This window comes from Eleutherodactylus coqui, chromosome 5 (assembly GCF_035609145.1).
Source record: "Eleutherodactylus coqui strain aEleCoq1 chromosome 5, aEleCoq1.hap1, whole genome shotgun sequence".
Classification (NCBI taxonomy): domain Eukaryota; kingdom Metazoa; phylum Chordata; class Amphibia; order Anura; family Eleutherodactylidae; genus Eleutherodactylus; species Eleutherodactylus coqui.
The window spans coordinates 134,167,550-134,188,539 of record NC_089841.1 but is presented as its reverse complement, the minus strand read 5'-3'; the positions used below and the strand labels follow the sequence as shown (position 1 = coordinate 134,188,539).

Genomic DNA, 20,990 nt, shown 5'->3' with positions numbered 1-20,990 from the left:
AGCCACTAGGGGACTTCATTCAGTCTTATTTTCTGCCCATGGCCTGCTGTCAAGCGATACCCATCTCTAGTAACAGAGATAAAAAGATGAAGAGCATGAAGTGGAAAGAGGGTTTACTGATGCTGCTCATTAAAGTATATAGAAAGTAGATGGGAAGGGGAAGGGGGAGGAGGAGGAGGAGGAGGAGGAGGAGGAGGAGAGAGGGAGAGACGCATATAGAGATGTCTGCAGCTAATGGTGAGTTATTTACTGTTATTAATTCACATATCCACTGCTTAGTACTTGTCTGCTGACCTACATGAAGATACTATGCCTCTCTATGGTTGTTACAGACAGTTAGGGAGTGGATTCTGCTGTTTTCTATGTGCAGTGTATAGAGCACAGTATAACAGCTAGGACTCTTCCCATCAGTTCAAAGAAAACTGAAAATCACAGATAAACCCTACAAAGGGGAAAAAGGGTGAAAAATGTAGGCTAAGTCATATAATGGCCAGAAATGGTGATAGTCCTCCTCATGTATACACATGGCAGCTTCTAAAAAGTTAGCTACGAATCTTCAAGTTTCTCCTAAAAAGTTTTATACTTGAGACCTTTCACTATTTTTTCATAGCCCATCTTTGGACTTGTTCTATTATATCAATGTCTTTCTGTAGACGAGGTTTCCAGAACTGAACACAATATTCCAGATGTAGTTTCACTAGAGTTCTATACTGCAGGATCACAATCTCCCTCTTTCTACTGGTTATACTTCTGGCTGTACAGCTGAGCATCCTATTTGCTTTCTTTGCTGTCAGGCCGCATTGTGTACTTACTTTGATGTTCTCAGAAATCAGAACCCCTAAATCCTTCTCTTCTGAAGTCCTGAATAACACAGAACAGCCAATAGAATACTCAGTCCCAAGTGCATTATTTTACATTTAAACACTTTGAACTGCAGTTTCCATTGTTTTGACCATTTATGCAATAAGGCTGAATCGCTCTCCATATTATAGACACCACAAGGAGTATCAACCCTATTGCACACTTTTGTGTCATCAGCAAACTGACAAATGTTGCCTATTAAACCTTCTGCTATGTCACTTACCAGCATATTAGAAAGAATTGGACCCAGAACAGACCCTTGTGGTCACCACTTGTAACTCATCCTGTTTAGAATACACTCTGTTACAACAACAACCCTCTGATATCTATCCTTTAACCAAATGTAAATCCACTGGACCATCCAGGGATGAAGTCCAATTTGCAATAACTTATCTGTAGGCTCTTTATGTGGAACTATATCAAAGGTTTTACTAAAATGCAGATAGGCGATATCCGCAGCATCAGCTTCATCCACCACATTTGGGACATTGTCAAGAGATTCGTGTGACATGATCGGCTTTCATACATCTTTCTACATTTTCAATGGAATTGAATACTAGTAATCTATTGTGCTTAATGTTAAAAATACATATTTTTTTGTTTGTTTGTTTTTCAGCTTCTGCTTTTGGAGACCCTCATTTTATTACCTTTGATGGAGTTAATTACACTTTCAAGGGAAAAGGAGAGTACATACTGGTCAGCTCCAATAAGTCACTCGTGATCCAGGGTCGGACACAGATTGTTAAATATGCAAATGGTATGCATTTACCAAAAGTCAGAATATTTCACTGAAGAAGCAGTAAATGACAAATTTAGTAAATGAATAAAATAAGATGTCATAGATTTTTTTTCCCTACCATCCAATAACCAACCTATCTAATAACCCATTACACATCAGATCTCATTATTGATAGTTTACAGGAACATTACTACCATGTACAAATCCTTTCATGGAACATTCTAAGATGAGTGGCCTAGAAATTGTTAGGAAAATATTTAATTTGGAGTTGGAGTACTTTTTAAGCACTACTATAAGAACTATAACTATGGCTTATTTTCAGGGTAGGGCTTATATTTCAAGCCTCCCCGACAACCCTAAAAAATCATGCTAGGGCTTTTTTTCAGGGTATGTCTTATTTTAGGGGGAACGGGGTATATACAGTACTACTCTTTATATACTACAAAGTTTTCTGGATAATCCACATGCTGTGTACAATTTCATTGCAGGTTCCGCCTCTACAGTCGCTGGATTCTCCTCCGTGGCAATGCAAGAGGGGAGCTCTGATATTATTGAGGTACGTCTAACAGAAGACTTGGTGAAGGTTGAAGTCCTTCTAAACCATGAGCCTCTAAGCTTTAATCGGACATGGATAGACCTGAAGGGTAAGTTTACTTACTGCTTTAACTTATAATGCATGCTTGTACAATATAAATCCACACACTGCCTAGAAAGTTGTAAAGTAAAATGGAATGCAATACTTAATTCTAGCCAACCCCAAGCCATTGCAGTTAGATATACTGCGTATGAAAATAATGTGGTCTCCTATTCATTATGACTATGGCTGCAGGGCATGAAATAGGTAAAATCCCATTGGCTTCTCACAAAAAAATAACTGTTAAGTAGATGAGAGTTGAAAGAATATATCTGTGGCTAGAACTCCAAAGCCATGGCCCTCTGCAGGTGTATGTGGGACCCCTGTTTACTTCACCCTCAGCATCATAAGTGTAGATCATGTTTATGCATGCTGGAGCACCTCCTGAGAGACCCTCACAAGGGGTCTCATAATTAGCAATACCTGTCCCTGCTACACAGACTGCCTAATATATCTGCACTTGAGCCCCCTAGTGGCCACCTCAGTAGTTGCACAGCTATAATACATAGTAAAGAATAAAATCTATGTACTGTTTCACTTTATCCGTTTTTCTGAAAGGTGCATTTCTATTTTATGGCGCTGACAAACGTGTGACGGCCATGTTTTCATCGGGAGCTGGAGTGGAAGTGAGTGGAAGAGGAAGGTTCTTGAGTATCAATGTCCTTTTGCCGGAGGAGTTCATGAACCAAACACAAGGGCTTATGGGAGTCATGAACAACAACCCAAATGATGATTTTACTCTCAGGGATGGAAGAGTATTATTAACAAATTTAACATCGGAAGAGCTTTTCCAGTTTGGAGCCGATTGTGAGTATTTTCTAAACAATGGGGAACTTTTGCCACAAGAAGTAATAGACAATAGTTACTATCGTATACTACTTAAAGCAAAAATATGGTCAGACCTTAGGCTATGTAATAAGTACATGAGAAATAAGGCCTGTAATTCTTCTGCTCTCCTATAGTAGTATATGGGCTATAACTGTTGCTTTTCTTTCAAATGGAAACTTTGGTGAAAAAAACGTTTCCTATGTTAATATCAAAATCAAATATCAGGCACAATATGACTTGGCCATGCATCTCTGCAGCAGTCTAGAGTAGCCTATGTAACTATAATTTCTGATAGATATGATGTGTCCGCACCTCCCTTTGTTACTTCTGGGCAAGACATCATTAGTCATACAGTACTGATTACTGCTTCCTACATGTCTCCTATCGAGATAGTGGACAGAAGTTGGATAAATTCTCTTTTAAAACTTGCAAGGAGCTCAAATGACTGCTACAGTTGAAAGAAAATGTAAGTAAGGGTGCTTTGACACCTGCGCTGGGGATTCCGCTTTCTTGCTTGGTTTGGGGAGTAAGAAAAGGGGATTCCCTGCGGCTGAACAAGTCTGTTTGTGAACGGAACCAAACAGCGCTGGGCAGACCCCATTGATTATAATGGGCCCATTTTCTGCCCAGCTGCCCGGTATTTGCAGCCAGATCTGTGACGGAACCTCGGCCGGAGGTTCTGATGCAGATGTGAAACTGGTTTAAGCCTTTTGGAATTACCTACATTTTTGATTTGGTTACTAATAAAATATGTAATTGTTATCTCAGTCTGAATTATATTGAAATGGCCAAGTCAAAACTCTGACCTTAACTCTATCAAGATGTTTTGGCATGACCTCAAGAGAACCTTGTATGGCATCCCAGAAATATTGATGAACTAAAACACATTTGCAGAGAGGAATAGGCCAAAATTCTTCCTCAATGTTGTGCATATCTCCCTGCACTGTGGATGTTTAGTCAGTGTGCTCCATAAGAGACATGAATGGTACAACGGTTTTGTGTTCTTAGATTATTTAGGTCAGAAACGCTATCTTTTTTCCTTACGGAGAGCACCTAGATGGTGAGTGAGAAAACTCAAAAGGCCACTCATGCTCCTCTAGGTAATATGCAAATAAGGAAGATGGAATAATACCTCCACAGTGCCACCTATTGGAAGGCGGCATTCCTCCAAGCCAAAGTCAGACTCTTAATACTAGCCTTGCAACAATGACTGTGAATTAAAAGCAAAGCCAGACTCCATGCACAGACAGCTGTTTCTGGGTATTTGCCCTTCATCAGTGTGCAGTAGGAGTCTGGCTTTGCTAGTTAGAGTCCTGGGATGGGGGTCAGAAACACTATCTTTTCTCCGTAGGGGGAGCACTTAGACTGTGAGTGAGGAGACTCAAAAGGTTTGTTTATAATTGGGACTTAGATAACAATCAAACCGCATTTCATTAGTTGCAGAAATCCAAGCAGTTCCAAAGGGTTTACTTATTTTTTCTTCCAACTGTATAATGCAGGCAAGGTTAATGATTTAATGTATCTGCTGGACTATTTCTTTTGGGTGCGTCTTATTGTTTTTTGAAAAACACACATTAAGATTATCCACTGATTTCAATGCATGGGCTTAATTATCCAAGTTCAATCATAGTTCTTTGTTGGCTGCAAATTATAGCCTAGGGGGGTTGGCTGCAAATTGTAGCCGTGTGAACATAGCCTAAGGGTGCCTTCACACTTGCGATCACGATATTGCTGCATTTTTTTAGCGCAAATGTCAATAGCACTTTCTAATGTTAAAAATGCATTGCACTAAAATTGCAAGTTTGTGCTTTGCGATTTTTGTGCAATGCGTTTTTAACATTAGAAAGTCCTATTGACATTTGCGTTAAAAAAGCAGCAATATTTCGATCGCAAGTGTGATGGCACCCTAAGACTGACTCAACTGGGCCATCAACCACGATGCACTCAGTACTCCTCCTATTGTTTACATGCATGAAGAGGGCTGGGGATGCCAAGGAGGCACAACCGGGCACACATTACTCACCCAGTCACTTTTGTGTTGTGGTCTGGTTTGCACTGGCGTGATGCTTCTTTTCTTCATTTCCTTCAGCAGAGCAGCCAAACAGACTGGAGATGTCTCAGTGACTGTGGACTAGCCCATCAGGGATTGGAGTGGCAACACTGGAGCAGTACATTTAAGAGCAGAGCATGTTTTCTTTATATAGTCACTTTTTTGAACCTTTCCGAATTTTTGTTTTAAGCTTGGAAAACTTCTACAATGGGGTGTCTCCCAATAAAAACTCCACTCAATGAGTCCTAGAATGTACTGAGTCCAGTTACTGAGACATTTCCAGCTCCTCACCTACCTGGCAGTGGAAGAGACTTCCTGCTTTGGTGCTCTGTCTCTCAGTCTCCTCCTACTTGCCTGGAGCTTGTGCACAGCAGCAGGCAGCAAAAGGTTGATAACAACTGTAGAACGGGTGCTGAAAAAGCACAGTATTAGTGGGAAGGTCACCCCGCTGATGACATCATCCCCCTGTACGATGCTTGCAGTATTTATTCAAGCTCCCTCTGGAGTTTGAATAAAGAATTGCAAGCATTGTACTTGGTGCATAGGCTGGTGCAAACGCCACCACAGCAGGGAAAGCGGCCATGGTAGCATCCATTGGCTGGGCAAGATAGAGTGCCTGCTCAAAAGGTTTGCTGGAGGACCGGACTGGAGCTTATGCTTCCCTGCCCCCTGGCTCAGCCTGACCCTGACAATAGAAGTACAGTGTAAATAATAACCTTCACTGTTAAATGTTTTAGGTAAAAATTTGCCAATTTGTTGAATCAGTATAAATAACTCAATCTAAAGTAATAAAACAAAGCATCTTATTGAGGTGTTGTGTTCATTCCAGGGGCAGTGACCAATGACGGCTCACTCTTCACCTATGACTCTACGTGGCTGATAGACAACTATCAAGTAAAACATGATCCCAACTTCTTTCCCACCTTTTCTGTACAAGAGAATCCCAGTGATCCAATTACTGAGGACATGAAGATTGTATGTGGGAACGATTCTTTCTGCAGATTTGATGTGCTCACAACTAGAGACCTCGACGTCGGAATTGCAACTTTAATGTCACATGCTAACTACAAGAATTTATCGCAGAGCCTGCAGCCAGGTATGGAGAAAAAATGACTCCTTAGCTCCTTAGTCCATATTAGACATTGCATCTACTTGCAAAACCAATTTGTCTCTTGTCTTAGTCATTGCGAAGTCCTAGCAACTGTCATATGACAGTTTAATTCTTTCTATCCATATATAGGCAGATTAAGGAATGATGATTGGTTGCGATGTGCAACAAACTGTTTCTTTATGCAGTTTTAGTAAATGAGGCCTATTGTATAATCTATGGTAAAATAAGATGCTTTGTGATTCGAAATAGTGAGTAATTTAGTTGTGTGGTAGATCCTGAATGCCTCCTAGAAGAATGGAAATCGATTAAACAAATCCTGCCAAAAGCATAGAAGGTAAAATTACTGTCAGCAAGTGAGCTAAATGAGCAACTTAAGAATGAGCAAGACAGGTTGCAGAGACCCCGAAACAGCATGAGGCCCAAATTCAAAAAGAGAAGGAAAGAACCAGGACATCAAGAGCTACAGAGACCTCGAAATAACATAATGCACTGGCTATTTCCCTTTATTTTTGAATTTGTCCCTCAAGGGTGTCAGAAACCACAGAACAGAATTGGGTGTCACTACATGAGAGATTGCAGAGACCCCGAAACAGCATGAGTTCTGAATTTAAAAAGACAAAGACAGCCAGTGTATGAAGGGTGGCAAGGTTACTCGGACAATGCCGGGTATATAAACTAGTATATAGTATAGCATAACTTCAAAAATGGATTGTGAGTCTTCAATATGGCATCCAAGATGGACTACAACACAGTCCCTTCAGAAGGTCAGACTGTGCCAGTGTGGCAATACATGATCGGTTATGGTAGATCAATCTCAGACAGTAAAGTAGTATGTTCATATGTATAACCATTGCTAATTTACTTTAGTCCAGATTAAACCAGCTCCTAAGCATTATATACTGGGACTGTTTGGTCTACAACAGATGAGAAGCATATATTGTCTACCTGAATATAGTATTGCAGTATATTTATCAGTGCTTCAAGCTCCTAACTTTGTAATATTATCTTCCATTTATGACAGTGGTCTCTTGTGGCTGGTTAGAGACCCCAAAGAATGGGAAGAAGGAAGGAACTTGCTATCTGTACAACTATGAGGTGATATTCACCTGTAATACAGGATACATATTAGTGGGATCATATTCTCGCAAATGCCAAGCTGATGGTACTTGGAGTGGGCAGACAAGTCATTGTGTATCAGGTAAGTGAACTCCTAGTTTTCCATTTTCTCTTCATTTGAAAAATACTTCTAAATCTTATATTTCTCTGCTGGTGGTTGTGATGGTCCATTTCTAGGTTTGGTAACATTAAGGGGCCTGTACTATTCTGGTTTTCATTCTAAGTAACTGCTCATCTGCTTTCACAAAGAACTGGGTTTATGGTAGTATGCGCATGGTTACTGGAATATATCTCTGCTGTCTTGCAATATTCTTGCCTTTGGTCAAGCAATATTGACACTTTTGGAACTAATGCATAACTGCATGTTCCTCGGTGTTGATGGTGAGGGGTGACCAGATTATTATAATAATTGACCACCCAAGATTCTATTTTCCAGCCCCGAAGTCACAAAACAGTGACATAAAGAGACCTTTTGGTATAAAGTATTGAGGATTCTGCACTGTGGTATATGGAGAGAACTGGATGGAGATGTCAAAGACCCATAAAGTAACGCAACTAGGAATTCTCTTTGGCTACAACATTGAATGCACAATTTTTTTTTCATCAGTGTCCTTCGGTGTAGGCATGTAATAGATTTTATGCAAGTTAGTTAAAGTAGAAATCAAAGTTTACTGGCTTAATTCAGGCTTTGGACAGGGTGTATTTCTAGCTGTGTTTAACACCTAGACCTTTAGTAGGTTGAAGAATGTTTTAAAAGTGGATATTGGGATGCTCCTTTTACATTTTGTACAGGTGGTTTTTGGTACATGTTTTTAAATTATAAAATGGTATTTTCAAAGTATACTAAGAGCTGGAACAAAAGGGCTGAAAATAAAAATGTCACCCATGACTATGTACAGTTAATGGCTGTTTTAGCTCATTTTGAATGGACTATTTACTTCCCATGAACAGTACCTATTGTGGATGGAATTCTATAGAGTGCTGAGGATGACTCTTTTCTCTTCAGTTAAAAAGACAGATAGGGACAGAAACCAAGAGGTCTCTGTCTCACATATTGACCCCCCTTATGGTTCTGTCCTGGATTCATCCTGCTTTGTGTCTCTCTCTGCATTTTTCTGCATAAAAGACAGAAATAGGGATGGAACCAGTTCTGGATTGTAAATATGTAAAGAAGATTTATTAAGTAAAAGTGGAGTTTAAAAAATCTCGAATTTTTAGTGGAGAAAAGTTTGTGGCAAACTTTGCAATTTTTTTATTTTTTTTCTTTATTTTTTTTTTCTTTTTAATTTTTTCACCAACTCTTGCCACTTGGCTTGTCGGTAAGCAGTGTGGCCACCCATTCTCGATTTATTTATGTATAATTTACACCGGAAACTGGGAACTAAAATGATTATATATTTTTTGAAAAGTTGTATAAACTTTCATCCACAAAGAGTAACCTTCATTTACTGAAAACTGAATATTCCTTAAGTTCTGTTGATATATATTATAGCAGAAGTCCAAATTTGCAGTATATAGTCAACTTCTTTCCTCAAAGATGTCATTAGTGGTGAACTGTCAGCATGAGCCTACATACTGTATTATTCCATGTATAGTTTCAATACTCACATGCATTATTTATGTGCTTTGTATGTGTTTCAAGGTTTACAGGTTTAATGTGTACAGTATATTAATATCGGTGTGCAACCTGTTGCTCTCTGGCTGTTGCAAAGCTACAAGTCCCAGCATGAAAGCAGTTTTTGTGGAATGCTGGGATCTGTAGTTTCAACAGCTGATTGTTAATCGCATCAGCAGTGATATTACTTGGGGTGGAACCCCCTTCCCATACAGCCTGAGAAAGGTTATGCCAAAATGGCACTGACCAGAGGGCTACGAAATGGAACTCAAACCTTCCTGCCTCTCCCTGTGCATGGCTCTGTCCAGTGGAGGGGAGCTTCCAGCACAGCAGCACTATTCAGATAGGCGATGGCACCCCTCTTATGCTATTTCATAGGCTGTGTAGTATAACCATGGCTACTCAATACTACACAACATCTCTCCATTTTTCTCATGCTCTCTCAGAGTAGCTGCTTGTGGTTCCCCCTCATTGCTGATAAGAGCAGAAAGTTTACTTGGATTAATTACAGCCCTTTGTAATAGTAGCTTTCTCTGCTCTGTTCTACTGAACTGCTTCATCATCCCCCAGCACTGACATACAGCATTTTGTAATAGGAGCTTTTCCTACTTTCTGTCCTCCTGCTCTATTTCAACATCCCCCGACACTGCTTTACAACTCTCTGTAATAGCTTAGTGGAAAGGCAGTGAATGCATGTTCAACTGGAGAGGAGCCAGTCAGTTTTCTCTGACAGAATTTGCTAAGATCTCAGTCCTCTGGCCTATAGTGCCTGGTAAAGCACTGCAAGCAAAGAAATCAAACAGAAAACCAATTACAAAAAGTCTTAATTTCCAAAACGAATAAAAGAAAGAAAGCAACGGTGTACATAGTCCTTAAGGGCGTTTTACATTACCCAGTGATTGCGAATGAATATTCACCTGAATGCTTGTTTGCCCAGTCATGGGCCAAGTAAGAGGGCCAACAATCAGCTAACATTGTTAGCTGATTGGCTTGGGTATGTGAGCATAAAAATGTGTAAAATATGTAAACAGGAAGATGTGCAGCTGAACCAAGATAGCAGTATATGATAATAGTAATGACCGTTTGTTCCCTTAGTACAGAAAATCTGCCCATGTACACAAGAGGAAAGAATGCTAACTAAAGGCCCATTTACACGCAACGATTATTGCTCAAAATGTATTCAAACAAACAAATTTGCATGGTTATCATTACGTGTAAATACAAAGCCATCCTGCAGTATTCATTTACTTCTCGTTTATCGCTCAGTTTCAGTTTGCATAAAAATAGTTGTTGGTTTGGTTTAAATGACATTTGTTAAGTTGTTTGAAAGACTAAAGGACTGGAGGGCTGATTGTTAGCCATGTTGAACACAATGACTACTTGTTTACTCATGTCAGCAGAAGACAATGGCTTTTCTTCACACTAGTTAAAAACCTCCTGTTAGAGATTACTCACATAAACATACGCCCTCCTGAGCAAACAACATATACAGTATTTACTTTAGATAATGAGGGAAATGGAGAGGATTTCAAACGATTCTTTAAGTCTAAATGCGGAGCATTTGTATGCAAAAAAAGTCGTTAATACGTTCAGTAGTTTGTTCACTTAAACGACAATCGACAATCGTTATGTGTAAATGGGGCTTAACTTGCTCATTGTCCTTCTTGATCAGGCTCGTTAGCATTGGGCAGATTAGGTTAAATGCCTGTGTAAAACCACCCTTAAACATTTAAGGCATTCTACAGAGAGAATATTCATAAAGATAGCTGGATCTTAGTTATTAGTTTCCACGGAGAACAGACAGATGTCAGATGTCTAGTTGATATGCAAGACGTTTATGTTAATGCTAATAATAAGCACCAAGATGCATTTCACATCCAGATACATATTTGCGAATGATGATCTGCTCTTCCTATATGAAGTTCATGTAGCAGGATACTCTATACGGGATGTGTGTATTTACTGCATATGTGTGTATATGTGTGTGTGTGTGTGTGTGTATATATATGTATGTATATATATGTATGTGTATATATATATATATATACACTCAAGCATAAGCCTAGTTTTTCAGGACATTCTTTTATGCTGAAGAAGCCCCCCTCGGCTTATACTCGAGTCAGGGAAGGCTTAAAAAAAACCCTCCATACTCGCCTCCCAGCCGGCGTCTGTGTCTCCGGCGGCGGTGCGAGAGGCTGCGTGAATTCTCTCCGCTATCATCCCCCACCGTCCTCTTTGCTCGGCTCTGTCATCCCCCGCAGTCAGCGCTGTGTAAGTAAGGGCTGTGATTGGATCGAGCAACAGCCGATGCTCGATCATTCACAGCCAATCAAGCTGCTTTAGAGTTCTCCCCGCTGTCATCTCTCTGCTCTGCTTTCAAATCCCCTGCCGTCGGTGCTGTGTAAGTAAGCACTGTGATTGGATCGAGCACCAGCTGTGATTGGCTGGCGCTCAATCCAATCACAGCACTTACTTACACAGCACTGACAGAGCCAAGCAGAGAGGATGGCGGGGGATGACAGCGGGGAGAACTCAAGCAGCTTGTGGCACAGACGCCGGCTGGGAGGTGAGTATGGAGGGTTTTCTTTTTACCTAGTATATACTGGAGTATGGCTCGGCTTATACTTGAGTTAATAAGTTTTGCCAGTTTTTTGTAGCGGAACTTATTGTCTCGGCTTATACTCGGGTCGGCTAATACTCGAGTATATACGGTATATACTGTGCTGAAATTTTAACTGTGGGAAAAATGCTGCATAATAATAATGCTTTCAAAACTAGAAGTATTAATACTTTTTGTCAAGTAGCAAAATGTAAAGTGAATGAACCAATTAAAATTCTAAATCAAATCAATATTTGGTTGGATCGCCTTTTACCTTCAAAGCAGCATCAATTCACCTCAGTACACTAACACACAGTAACTTGGCATGGAGGTAGTTCCACAGATCTTCTGTGGATGTTGGCTTGCTCAAATCCTTCTGTCTCTTCATGTAATCCCAGACAGATTCAATGGTGTTGAGATCAGGGCTCTGTGGGGCCGTATCATTACTTCCAGGACTCCTTGTTCATCCTTAGGCTTCTTTCACATGAGCGCATATTGGCTGGTGTTTTCATGGCAGACCAATATACGCTTCCACCTGGGGCATAGAAGCTCATGAAAGGGCGCACAAATCTAACGTTTGTGCACCTGTTCATACGGCATGGGGCCCAGTGCATGTGCACCGAGCTCACCATGCTGTCGCCCATTTTCCCTCCATCCCCATTGCAGGCTCACCTCATGTCTCCTTCCCGCTCGTTCTTTGCAATGGGAGGGGGAGGGTCGGGTCGGAGCTTAGCTGCGACCCGCTCCGCCACCTCTTATTGATGGCTATGGACAAGGGGAAGAGAGAGAGTGGGAGCTTAGCTCCGCCCACATCCTGCCCCTTGTCCATAGCTATCAATGGGAGGAGGCGGGACGGTGCTTAGTTCTGCCCCCGTCTAGCCCAGTTCAGTTGTACGGAACGAGCCACGCTGCTAAATTCCGTCCCACCTACAGCTGCTGCCATGGGCTCCCATAGGAGTCCATGCAGTGCAGATGTATTCTAGCCCAAAAGATAGTTCCAGGACTATCTTTTGGGCCCGACCTAAAAACACCCGGCTCTATATTGGCCTTACCGGGCGCTTTTACGTCTCAGGAATACGCCCATGTGATCTGATGCTTTGGAATCCAATGCATCAGATCACAGCGCATATCGGCTAGCCCATATGCACTTGTGTGAAAGAAGCCTTACACCGAAGATAGTTCTTAATGACATTAGCTTTAAATTTGTTCTGCAGCAGGATAATGACCCAAAGCATAAAACTAATCAGACGTCTTCTATTTTTGGAAGCATTCTTACTTTGCAGCATTTGTTTCAACACCTGCCTAAAACTTTTGCACAGTAGTGTATATAATCACTGGTATTCATGGTATTGCTGGGTTGATTTTTAGATCTAATCAAACTTACCTGCCTGTCAACATCGAATATCTGATGACGACATGTAGAAAAATACACAGGACGCCTGGTGCTCTTGTAGGCTTCAGTTACAAAGTTGCCAACCTGAACCTTTCTTTTTTTCTGGACAGCTTAGAAAATAATCGCGGACAGCCAACATTTTTTATGAACACATTAGCAAACCATACTGAATGCTAAAGATTAGAAGTGATAGATATGCATAGTTCAGATACTGATATGATGTCATTATCAGCATTTACTGTGAGCTGTAAAATGATAATTACGGTCATAATAACCTGCTCAATTACCAGCATTCTAAAAAAATAACAGAAACCTCTTTTTTTTTTCATGAACACTGGGAAAAAAATGACATATTTTTACCGGCTGTCCAGATATTTCTGGACAGTTGGCAACCCTGCTCAGTCACTGCAAAAGAAACAGACACTACGGCAGGAGCATTCTAATAGCAATATGCAATCTCAAAATAATGATTATTTGTCCAGAACATCCAAATTCACCTCGCCTTGAAATGTCCCAGAAGATTGTTGTACAAGGCCAATTACTTTACATTACTAGAAATGACTCCGTGTAAACATGAATCGGATACTTTGATGAGTGCAATTAAAATATAAATGTAAGAACAGGTGTTTTTTCAATTAATTGAACCCTTCTGGAAATATGCAGCATATTACACATAATAAGAGAAACGTTAATCAGAATGATGAATCTTTGTCTCTGGACGGCTTTAAACACAACATTTAGTGGTGTCTGTCCCCACAAGAAGCTTGCAGCTGTCCCCTCCGCTCAGGCAGTGGGTTTAGAGATAAGCCAGGCTTGGCTTTACATTAAAGGCTGCTCTGTGTCACTCATCCATGCTTTCACACATGGGACTAAGCCTTCATTTTTCAGGAGCTGGCCAACCCTACATGTTCCAAACTTGTCGCGTGGCACTGAATTGTGGTGAAGCGTCTTCTACTGGGTAGGGAGGAAGAAACCTGCTAATTATGGGCTGTTAGAGGTGTAATGACAAAACTGTGGAGTATTTTATATGTGTGTCGTATATATATGAGGTATTCAGATTATACAAACAGATAATGTAACTTCAGCTGTTCAGATAACCCTGTAGGGACAAGTAAGGCCTCATTTACATGTCAGAGCCGTGTTATGATAGGTGGATGATGATTTGGCGCAGCAGTAAGCAGACAGAGGCAAAGATGGATGTGGCAAAACGACCGCACAATATAGAGGGCACATACTTAAAATGTAACTTGCAATTTTTTTTCAGCAACGAATCCGGGTTCAATTTGGGCACTGGCGACAGCTGTGTTCGAGTCTGGTGAGCATCTCAATCCTGCCTTTGCTGTGGAGCGGCACACTGCCCCCCCTGCTGGTGTGATGGTCTGGAGGCCATCGCATACGGCAGTCAGTCCCCCCCTAGTAGTGGTACGAGGGACAATTACAGCTCAGTGGTATATTCAGAACATCCTGCAGCCACATGTGTTCCTCTCATGGCGGCTTCTAAGAGGCATTTCCCAGCAGGATAATGCTCAGCCGCACACAGCAAGGGGGTCACAGGGATGTCTCCCCAACATTGTCACATTTCCATGGCTGCCAGGCGCAAAATTTATTGCCAATAGAACATGTATGGGATCATCTGTGACACAATCTTTGACAGCCTACGAGTTTGCCCATAAGAATAGTTACATTTCAAACAAGTATGAAAAGTTGCCATTCTCCAGCAGGATAATGCTCAGCCACATACAGCAAAGGTGTCACAGAAATGCCTCCACAACATTGCCACACTTCCATGGCCTGCCTGGTCGCCAGATTTTTCAGCAGTAGAACATGTACAGGATCATCTAGGACACCAATTTCAACAGCCTATAAGTTTGTACGATCTAGAGGCTCAGTTACAGCAAATATGGAGTTATAGGCCGCAGGATACCATATGGAACCTGTATGCCTCCATGCCTGCCCGTATCATATCTTGTATCCAAGCTAGAGGCAGTACAACAGGGTACTAGAGCCTCCATGCCTGCCCGTATCCCATATCATATCCAAACTAGAGGCGGTATGACAGGGTACTAGAGCCTCCATGCCCACCCCTATCACATCTTGTATCCAAGCTAGAGGCGGTACAACAGGGTACTAGAGCCTCCAAGCCCACCGGTATCACATCTTGTATCCAAGCTAGAGGCGGTACAACAGGGTACTAGAGCCTCCAAGCCCACCGGTATCACATCTTGTATACAAGCTAGAGCGGTACAACAGGGTGCTAGAGCCTCCATGCCTGCCCGTATCACATATCGTATCCAAACTACAGGCGGTACAAGAGCCTCCATGCCCACCCGTATCACATTTTTTATCCAAGCTAAAGGCGGTACAACAGGGTACTAGAGCCTCCATGCCCGCATCACATCTTGTATCCAAGCTAGAGGTGTTACAACAGGGTACAAGAGCCTCCATGCCCACCCGTATCACATCTTGTTTCCAAGCTAGAGTCAGTACAACGGGGTACTAGAGCCTTTATGCCCACCCGTATCACATCTTGTATCCAAGCTAGAGGTGGTACAATAGGGTACTAGAGCCTCCATGCCCGCCCGTATCACATTTTGTATCCAAGCAAGAGGTGGTACAACAGGGTACTAGAGCCTCCATGCCCACCCCATATCACAGTGTATCCAAACTAGAGGCAGTACAACAGTGTACTAGAGCCTCCATGCCCGCCCGTATTACATCTTGTATCCAAGCTAGAGGTGGCCCAACAGGGTACTAGAGCCTCCATGCCCACCCGTATCACATCTTGTATCCAAGCTAGAGGTGGCCCAACAGTGTACTAGAGCCTCCATGCCCGCCCATATCACATCTTGTATCCAAACTAGAGGCAGTACAACAGGGTACTAGAGCCTCCATGCCCACCCGTATCACATCTTGTATCCAGGCTAGAGACAGTACAACAGGGTACTAGAGCCTCCATGCCAACCCGTATCACATCTTGTATCCAGTGTTCAGTTTTCCGCAGTAAATCACTGTTTTGCTTTGACTTGTATCAATGTTACAATCACCCACAGACTTTCATTCGATTCTGACAACTCCTTCTAGGGGATGGATTTTTTTTGTCAATGAGTGTATTTATACTAAATGGTGAACGACGTAAAAGTAAATCCCAAAGAAGAATTGTGAAATTGATTGCCTGTTTGTGGATAGCTCCTTATATACGGAGGATAGGTAACAAATAACAAGAATAAATATATATATATATATTTTTTTAAATATCAATTTTTTGAATATGGACTATTGTAGAAAATATAAGCCTTAAAAGGAATGATAAAAGCTTCTCTGCAAGGTTGTCAATTCTGAAGCTAATGCTGTTCCCTTATTACGGCATGCTAGGTTCAGGAGGAGTTCTGCAAATATCACACAGTACAGTAGGAATAGTTTGGATGGTAAATGAAAACCTATTTGCAATATATTGTATGCGAAAAGCTTATTTTAAGCAGAAACAGTAATACATTTGATTAACGCCATTACAGAAGGCAAGCTGTTAACGGGATCTTTTTCAATGGTGGTTTTAATAAGGGAAAATAAGTGATCTAAATGTACTATTGTCTAAATGAATCTGCTGAGTAGCATTGCCATGCAGCCAAGACAACTGGAAGAGTGTGTGGCACGGCTTACAATTCTGTGTTATTGAGGCACACATTGCACCTCATTAGTACAGCACTGGAAACATCTGTCACCATTTGTATGCAAGAAATATTACCCCTGTGTAATAAACAGCTGCAGCTGCTTTAGTATATAAACAGTGGATACAGGCGCAGCACTGTGCCTCTTGTACAACATAGGTGCAGGGTACAATATTTTACATTATTAATTAGTACATAGTCTCTATTCATTATTGTCTAGTAGTAGACCCCTATTTATAGAGAACTGGAGCTCAAGAACAGCAGTAACTCGAGATGCACAGGCCGCACTCACTTGCATAAGTATGCACTTGAAGTCCGGGATGAGTTTACAACACTGGATGTGCATCCTGAAAACTAATATATGTGATAGAAGAATATTCATTGACACCTTATTATGCTTATCTGCTACACTGATCCAAATAATATCTCTTAATTAACTGTGAATTAGAGGACCTGTCATGTCCCCTGAAGAGTAAAGTGGGCTGCACACCTTTTACAGACATACCCGAGCTGATTCCTCTGCTGTTTTTTATTTTTGTCCTAGCCCCCCTAATTCATCCACAATGGCTTTGATACCTGATACTAGTCAATTGTCAAGTCGGTGGTCTACACTGCCCATTATCAATCCAATGTCACATTAGCCATTGGCACTGGGTGGTGGATATCATAAGCAACAAGAGCCATATGAAAAGGGCCAGCGCTCAAGAACCAATCAGTGAAATCTCTTGCTGGAGGCGGGATTTTCAATTCACGTTACCAGCAAGAGATGTTCTGTCGGCGCTGACAACTGCACGGAAGCCTGCAGGAACGCCAGAGAGCAGCGGGAGGGACCCGAACGGCGTCTGCTAGGTGAGTATTGCTTTTTTTTCAGCTTCCTTGGCTGCATTTTCTGCTGTGCTGAAAATGCAGCTAAAACGCTGGCAAAACTTGTGCCAACGCTGCTGAAACCGCAGTAAACGTAGCATTGAAAATTGCAGGGTTTTTGTAAACACTTGTGTGAGAGAGGTCTTAGAATTGAATATTGATGTTGCGACCCCTTTACTATTTGTATTTAGGACGTAAAAAATTGTTGTGCCAAATTTCACGTTTGTGCAGTACAGATGTTTATTATTAGTTACATTACATACGGGGTCACTTACTTTCGCACTTAGAATTGAATAGTCAAGTAGTATCCACTTTACTTTTCATATTTAGCACCTATAGAATGGTCGTGTCAAATTTCAGGTTTGTACGACAACGGGAAGTTAGAGAATTAGATTTGGTACATTACATAGAGGGTCACTTACTTTTGCATTTAGAATTGAATAATCAAGCTGTGACCCCCTTTACTTTTCCTATTTACGACCTAAAGAATGGTCATGCCAAATTTCACGTTTGTGCAGAACAGATGTGTGTTGTTAGTTACATTACATAGGGGGTCACAAAATTAGTTGGTCATTAAGGCGCAAACAGGCTTTGTCACTAAGGGGTTAAGCATCAGAATTTATATTATTTTATTGAAGTGAATGGGAAATGAGTTAAAGACCAGATTTCTGGGCATGTTTAGGTCAAGAAATTACAGTTGTACTTTGCCATCAGATCAAATTGTTCACTACTTGGGCTGGATTAGTAGAGTAGTGAAGTCATTAGCCATAACCGGGTGGCATTATCAAAACCAAGGAAAATTAAAAGCAGGCAGTTGCCCATTGCAACCAGTCATCCCCTAGCTCTTTTTTCTCAGCAGCCCTTTGGAAAATAAGAGCAGCGACTTGATTCGTTGCTGTGGATTATTACTCCACTTTTCCATTTCTCCCTGACAAGACTGGAGAAAGCTCCTTTCTTCCTTAATTGAGTTTAGCTTAGTAAATGGGTGAAGGTTGGTTTTTTTTATCTGCTTTCATGTGAACTAATATGCACCATTGCTTGTTCTGACTTGGTCGGTATCATTACCCATGCAAGCAAATAATATAATGCTACTCTACAAATAATAACCAAAACAACTGATGAAAGCTTTTAGTGTCTCTGACGTTAGACAGTAGTTATTCTCAGTTACAAGAACCTTCGTGTGCATGGTTCTAATAAATAATTCATGTTTTCATTACATTGTCCCTTCTCATAAACGTATTTTGTGAACAATTGTTTTCGTTAATTAGAAGGAAACCTCTGCAAACAAGAGAAAAGATGTACAGAGGAGAGTATCTCTTATATAAGTAGTGTGAAGGGAAGGGTCATGTCAGAGAATATCCTAAGGGGTGGACAAAAGTAAGCAGTCATAGAAAGTTAACTACATATCCACCATTGTGTCGACAGGCAGCCCCTTCCATGTCTTTGCACAACAATCAGTTTCTGTGCCTTCTTTAAGGGTCCTTTTACATGAGCTGACTTTAGCCATTTGACAAGAGCGATCAACAAGATCTGTACTATTAGAAATGGCTTTTATACAGACCAAGGCAGTCAGCAGTAGGAACAAACAATTGTTTGTCCACAATGCAGCATGATGATTCTCAGCAACATATCCCCGATTCACACAGAGAGATGTCCTGCCAACAATTATTTTTTGGGCTGCACAAAAGTTGAGATTAACCGATGAACAAACTTTTGCTTATTTATCAGTTGATTGGGTGAAGCTTTATATAGCCCAATGATCAAGCAAGAGAACATTCGTCTAAATATTTTTGCCAGATCATTTGGCCATGTAATAGGTCCTGATCCTGAACTCCTTAAATATAGACCAGACACAGTACTTACTGCTCTGCATGTAATAAACAGGAGCTCAGCAACATTACCCCTAAAAGCTAAAGTTGTGGTCAGTGGAGCTGGATCTATTAGTTCTGCTGTCCAAAACTCAAGATAGATCAAGTATTCAGAAAGATCACACACCCTGAGATGGAAATATTGCTAATCCTGCAGAATACTTTATTGATGGCATTCACAACACAAACATGGCAATGTTTCGGGCAGAAGATGCCCTTTCTCAAGCCAGAAGGTAGAAGTAGGAACCAAAGTTGCCTTAGAAGCACCCATATAATGACCCTGCAAAAAGAGCCATCATAGGTCATTCCCCACTCATGTGCCCTTGGGCCCTGGGGGTTACTTGCAACAACTTTTAAATACCTTCTGGAAAAAAATATCTGCATATTATATAGGATAGTATTTAAGGCTGTGTTCACATGTACAGAGGCCCTATTCAAACTGGTAAAACAATGGACACCGTGATGATACCCTTTATGGACCCATTATAACTGTTGGTAGTTGTTCACAGATGTGAACATAGCCTCATTGCACTGCAGGTTTTTGATGTTCCGAGGATGACGGAGAAAAAATATGATTGATTGAAGCACATTAATAAGGACAACCTTGTTCCATATGCTTTGTTAGGACATATAGATGTAATAGCGTGGGAGAAACGTGTGGCTGCAGCCTTAGCCGCCATACCTATGATGATGATCTGGTCACAGGAGGGATATGGCCTGATTGGAGAATCCCTTTTAAAATGAGCTTCAAGATATTAACTACATGAAAGGAAGGTGAAAGTTAATGGTAGGTCATCTCGGCACATATTTACAGAAACGTTACACAGACTTTGGAACAGAAATCATTAATTAGAGGAAACTTCCAATAATTTGATGGGTCGAGGACTGGAGAGCAGGCAGAAAAGATGAGGTTTGACCTATTTGTCAGAAGACAAGGAGGCACTGGTGTAACTATAGGGGATGCAGTTGCACCCGGGCCCAGGAGCCCATAAGGCCTCTCTTCTCCATATAGGGAGCTCAGTACTAAGAATAAAGCATTATAGTTGGGAGCCCTGTTACAGATTTTGCATTGGGCCCAAGAGCTCCAAGTTACTCCTCTGCGTTAAGGGGTTAAGAGAAATTAGGGGAGCCCAAAGATAAACTTTTGCACACGGGCCCATGAGCCTTTAGCTACCCCCTGCAAGGAGGAGTTACTTTATTACTATTCTAGTCCAAAACCTATTTTAGTCTTGAAAAATATGAAATGGTACAACCAAGCTGTTCAGTAATATGCACTTCTCATAGGTCCTTGGGGCCCAAACATGCACAGTTCCACAGTCAACCATGGCGTAGAGGTCTGTCCCACTACATTGCAAAATGTTCTTCACTCCCATTACCACTACAACTTCATATAATGTTGCTCATCTATTGTTTAAATCACTTTACTATGAAAATGTTACTTCTTTATTTGTAATACACTTTGACAGAGCACCAAATTCAAACATCTAATGGCCTTTTCCCTTGTATATTTTAAAGGCAAAAATGAGTTAAAAGAATGAATTCCTTGTGGAATTGCTCCTTACAGGGGTTTTCCAGTCTCATGTGTTTTAATTGTTCACTATCTTCAAGATCTCTGTTTGCTCCAGGGCCGCCACATGGGGATATGAA

The 20,990-nt window shown here is 41.2% G+C and overlaps 1 protein-coding gene across 4 annotated transcripts in view; it reads left to right on the top strand.

Annotated features, from left to right (window-relative positions):
- Nucleotides 1-20,990, top strand: part of LOC136627798 (uncharacterized) — a 158,593-nt gene that overhangs the window by 98,408 nt on the left and 39,195 nt on the right. For 3 of the 4 annotated variants that reach the window (XM_066603194.1, XM_066603196.1, XM_066603193.1), the window contains 5 exons: nt 1,478-1,618; nt 2,089-2,244; nt 2,793-3,041; nt 5,942-6,208; nt 7,245-7,421. In XM_066603194.1, coding sequence (XP_066459291.1) covers nt 1,478-1,618; nt 2,089-2,244; nt 2,793-3,041; nt 5,942-6,208; nt 7,245-7,421 — 990 coding nt within the window. Of the gene's footprint in view, nt 1-1,477; nt 1,619-2,088; nt 2,245-2,792; nt 3,042-5,941; nt 6,209-7,244; nt 7,422-7,775; nt 8,243-20,990 lie in introns of those variants that run through there. The other variant, XM_066603195.1, reaches the window with a different exon arrangement.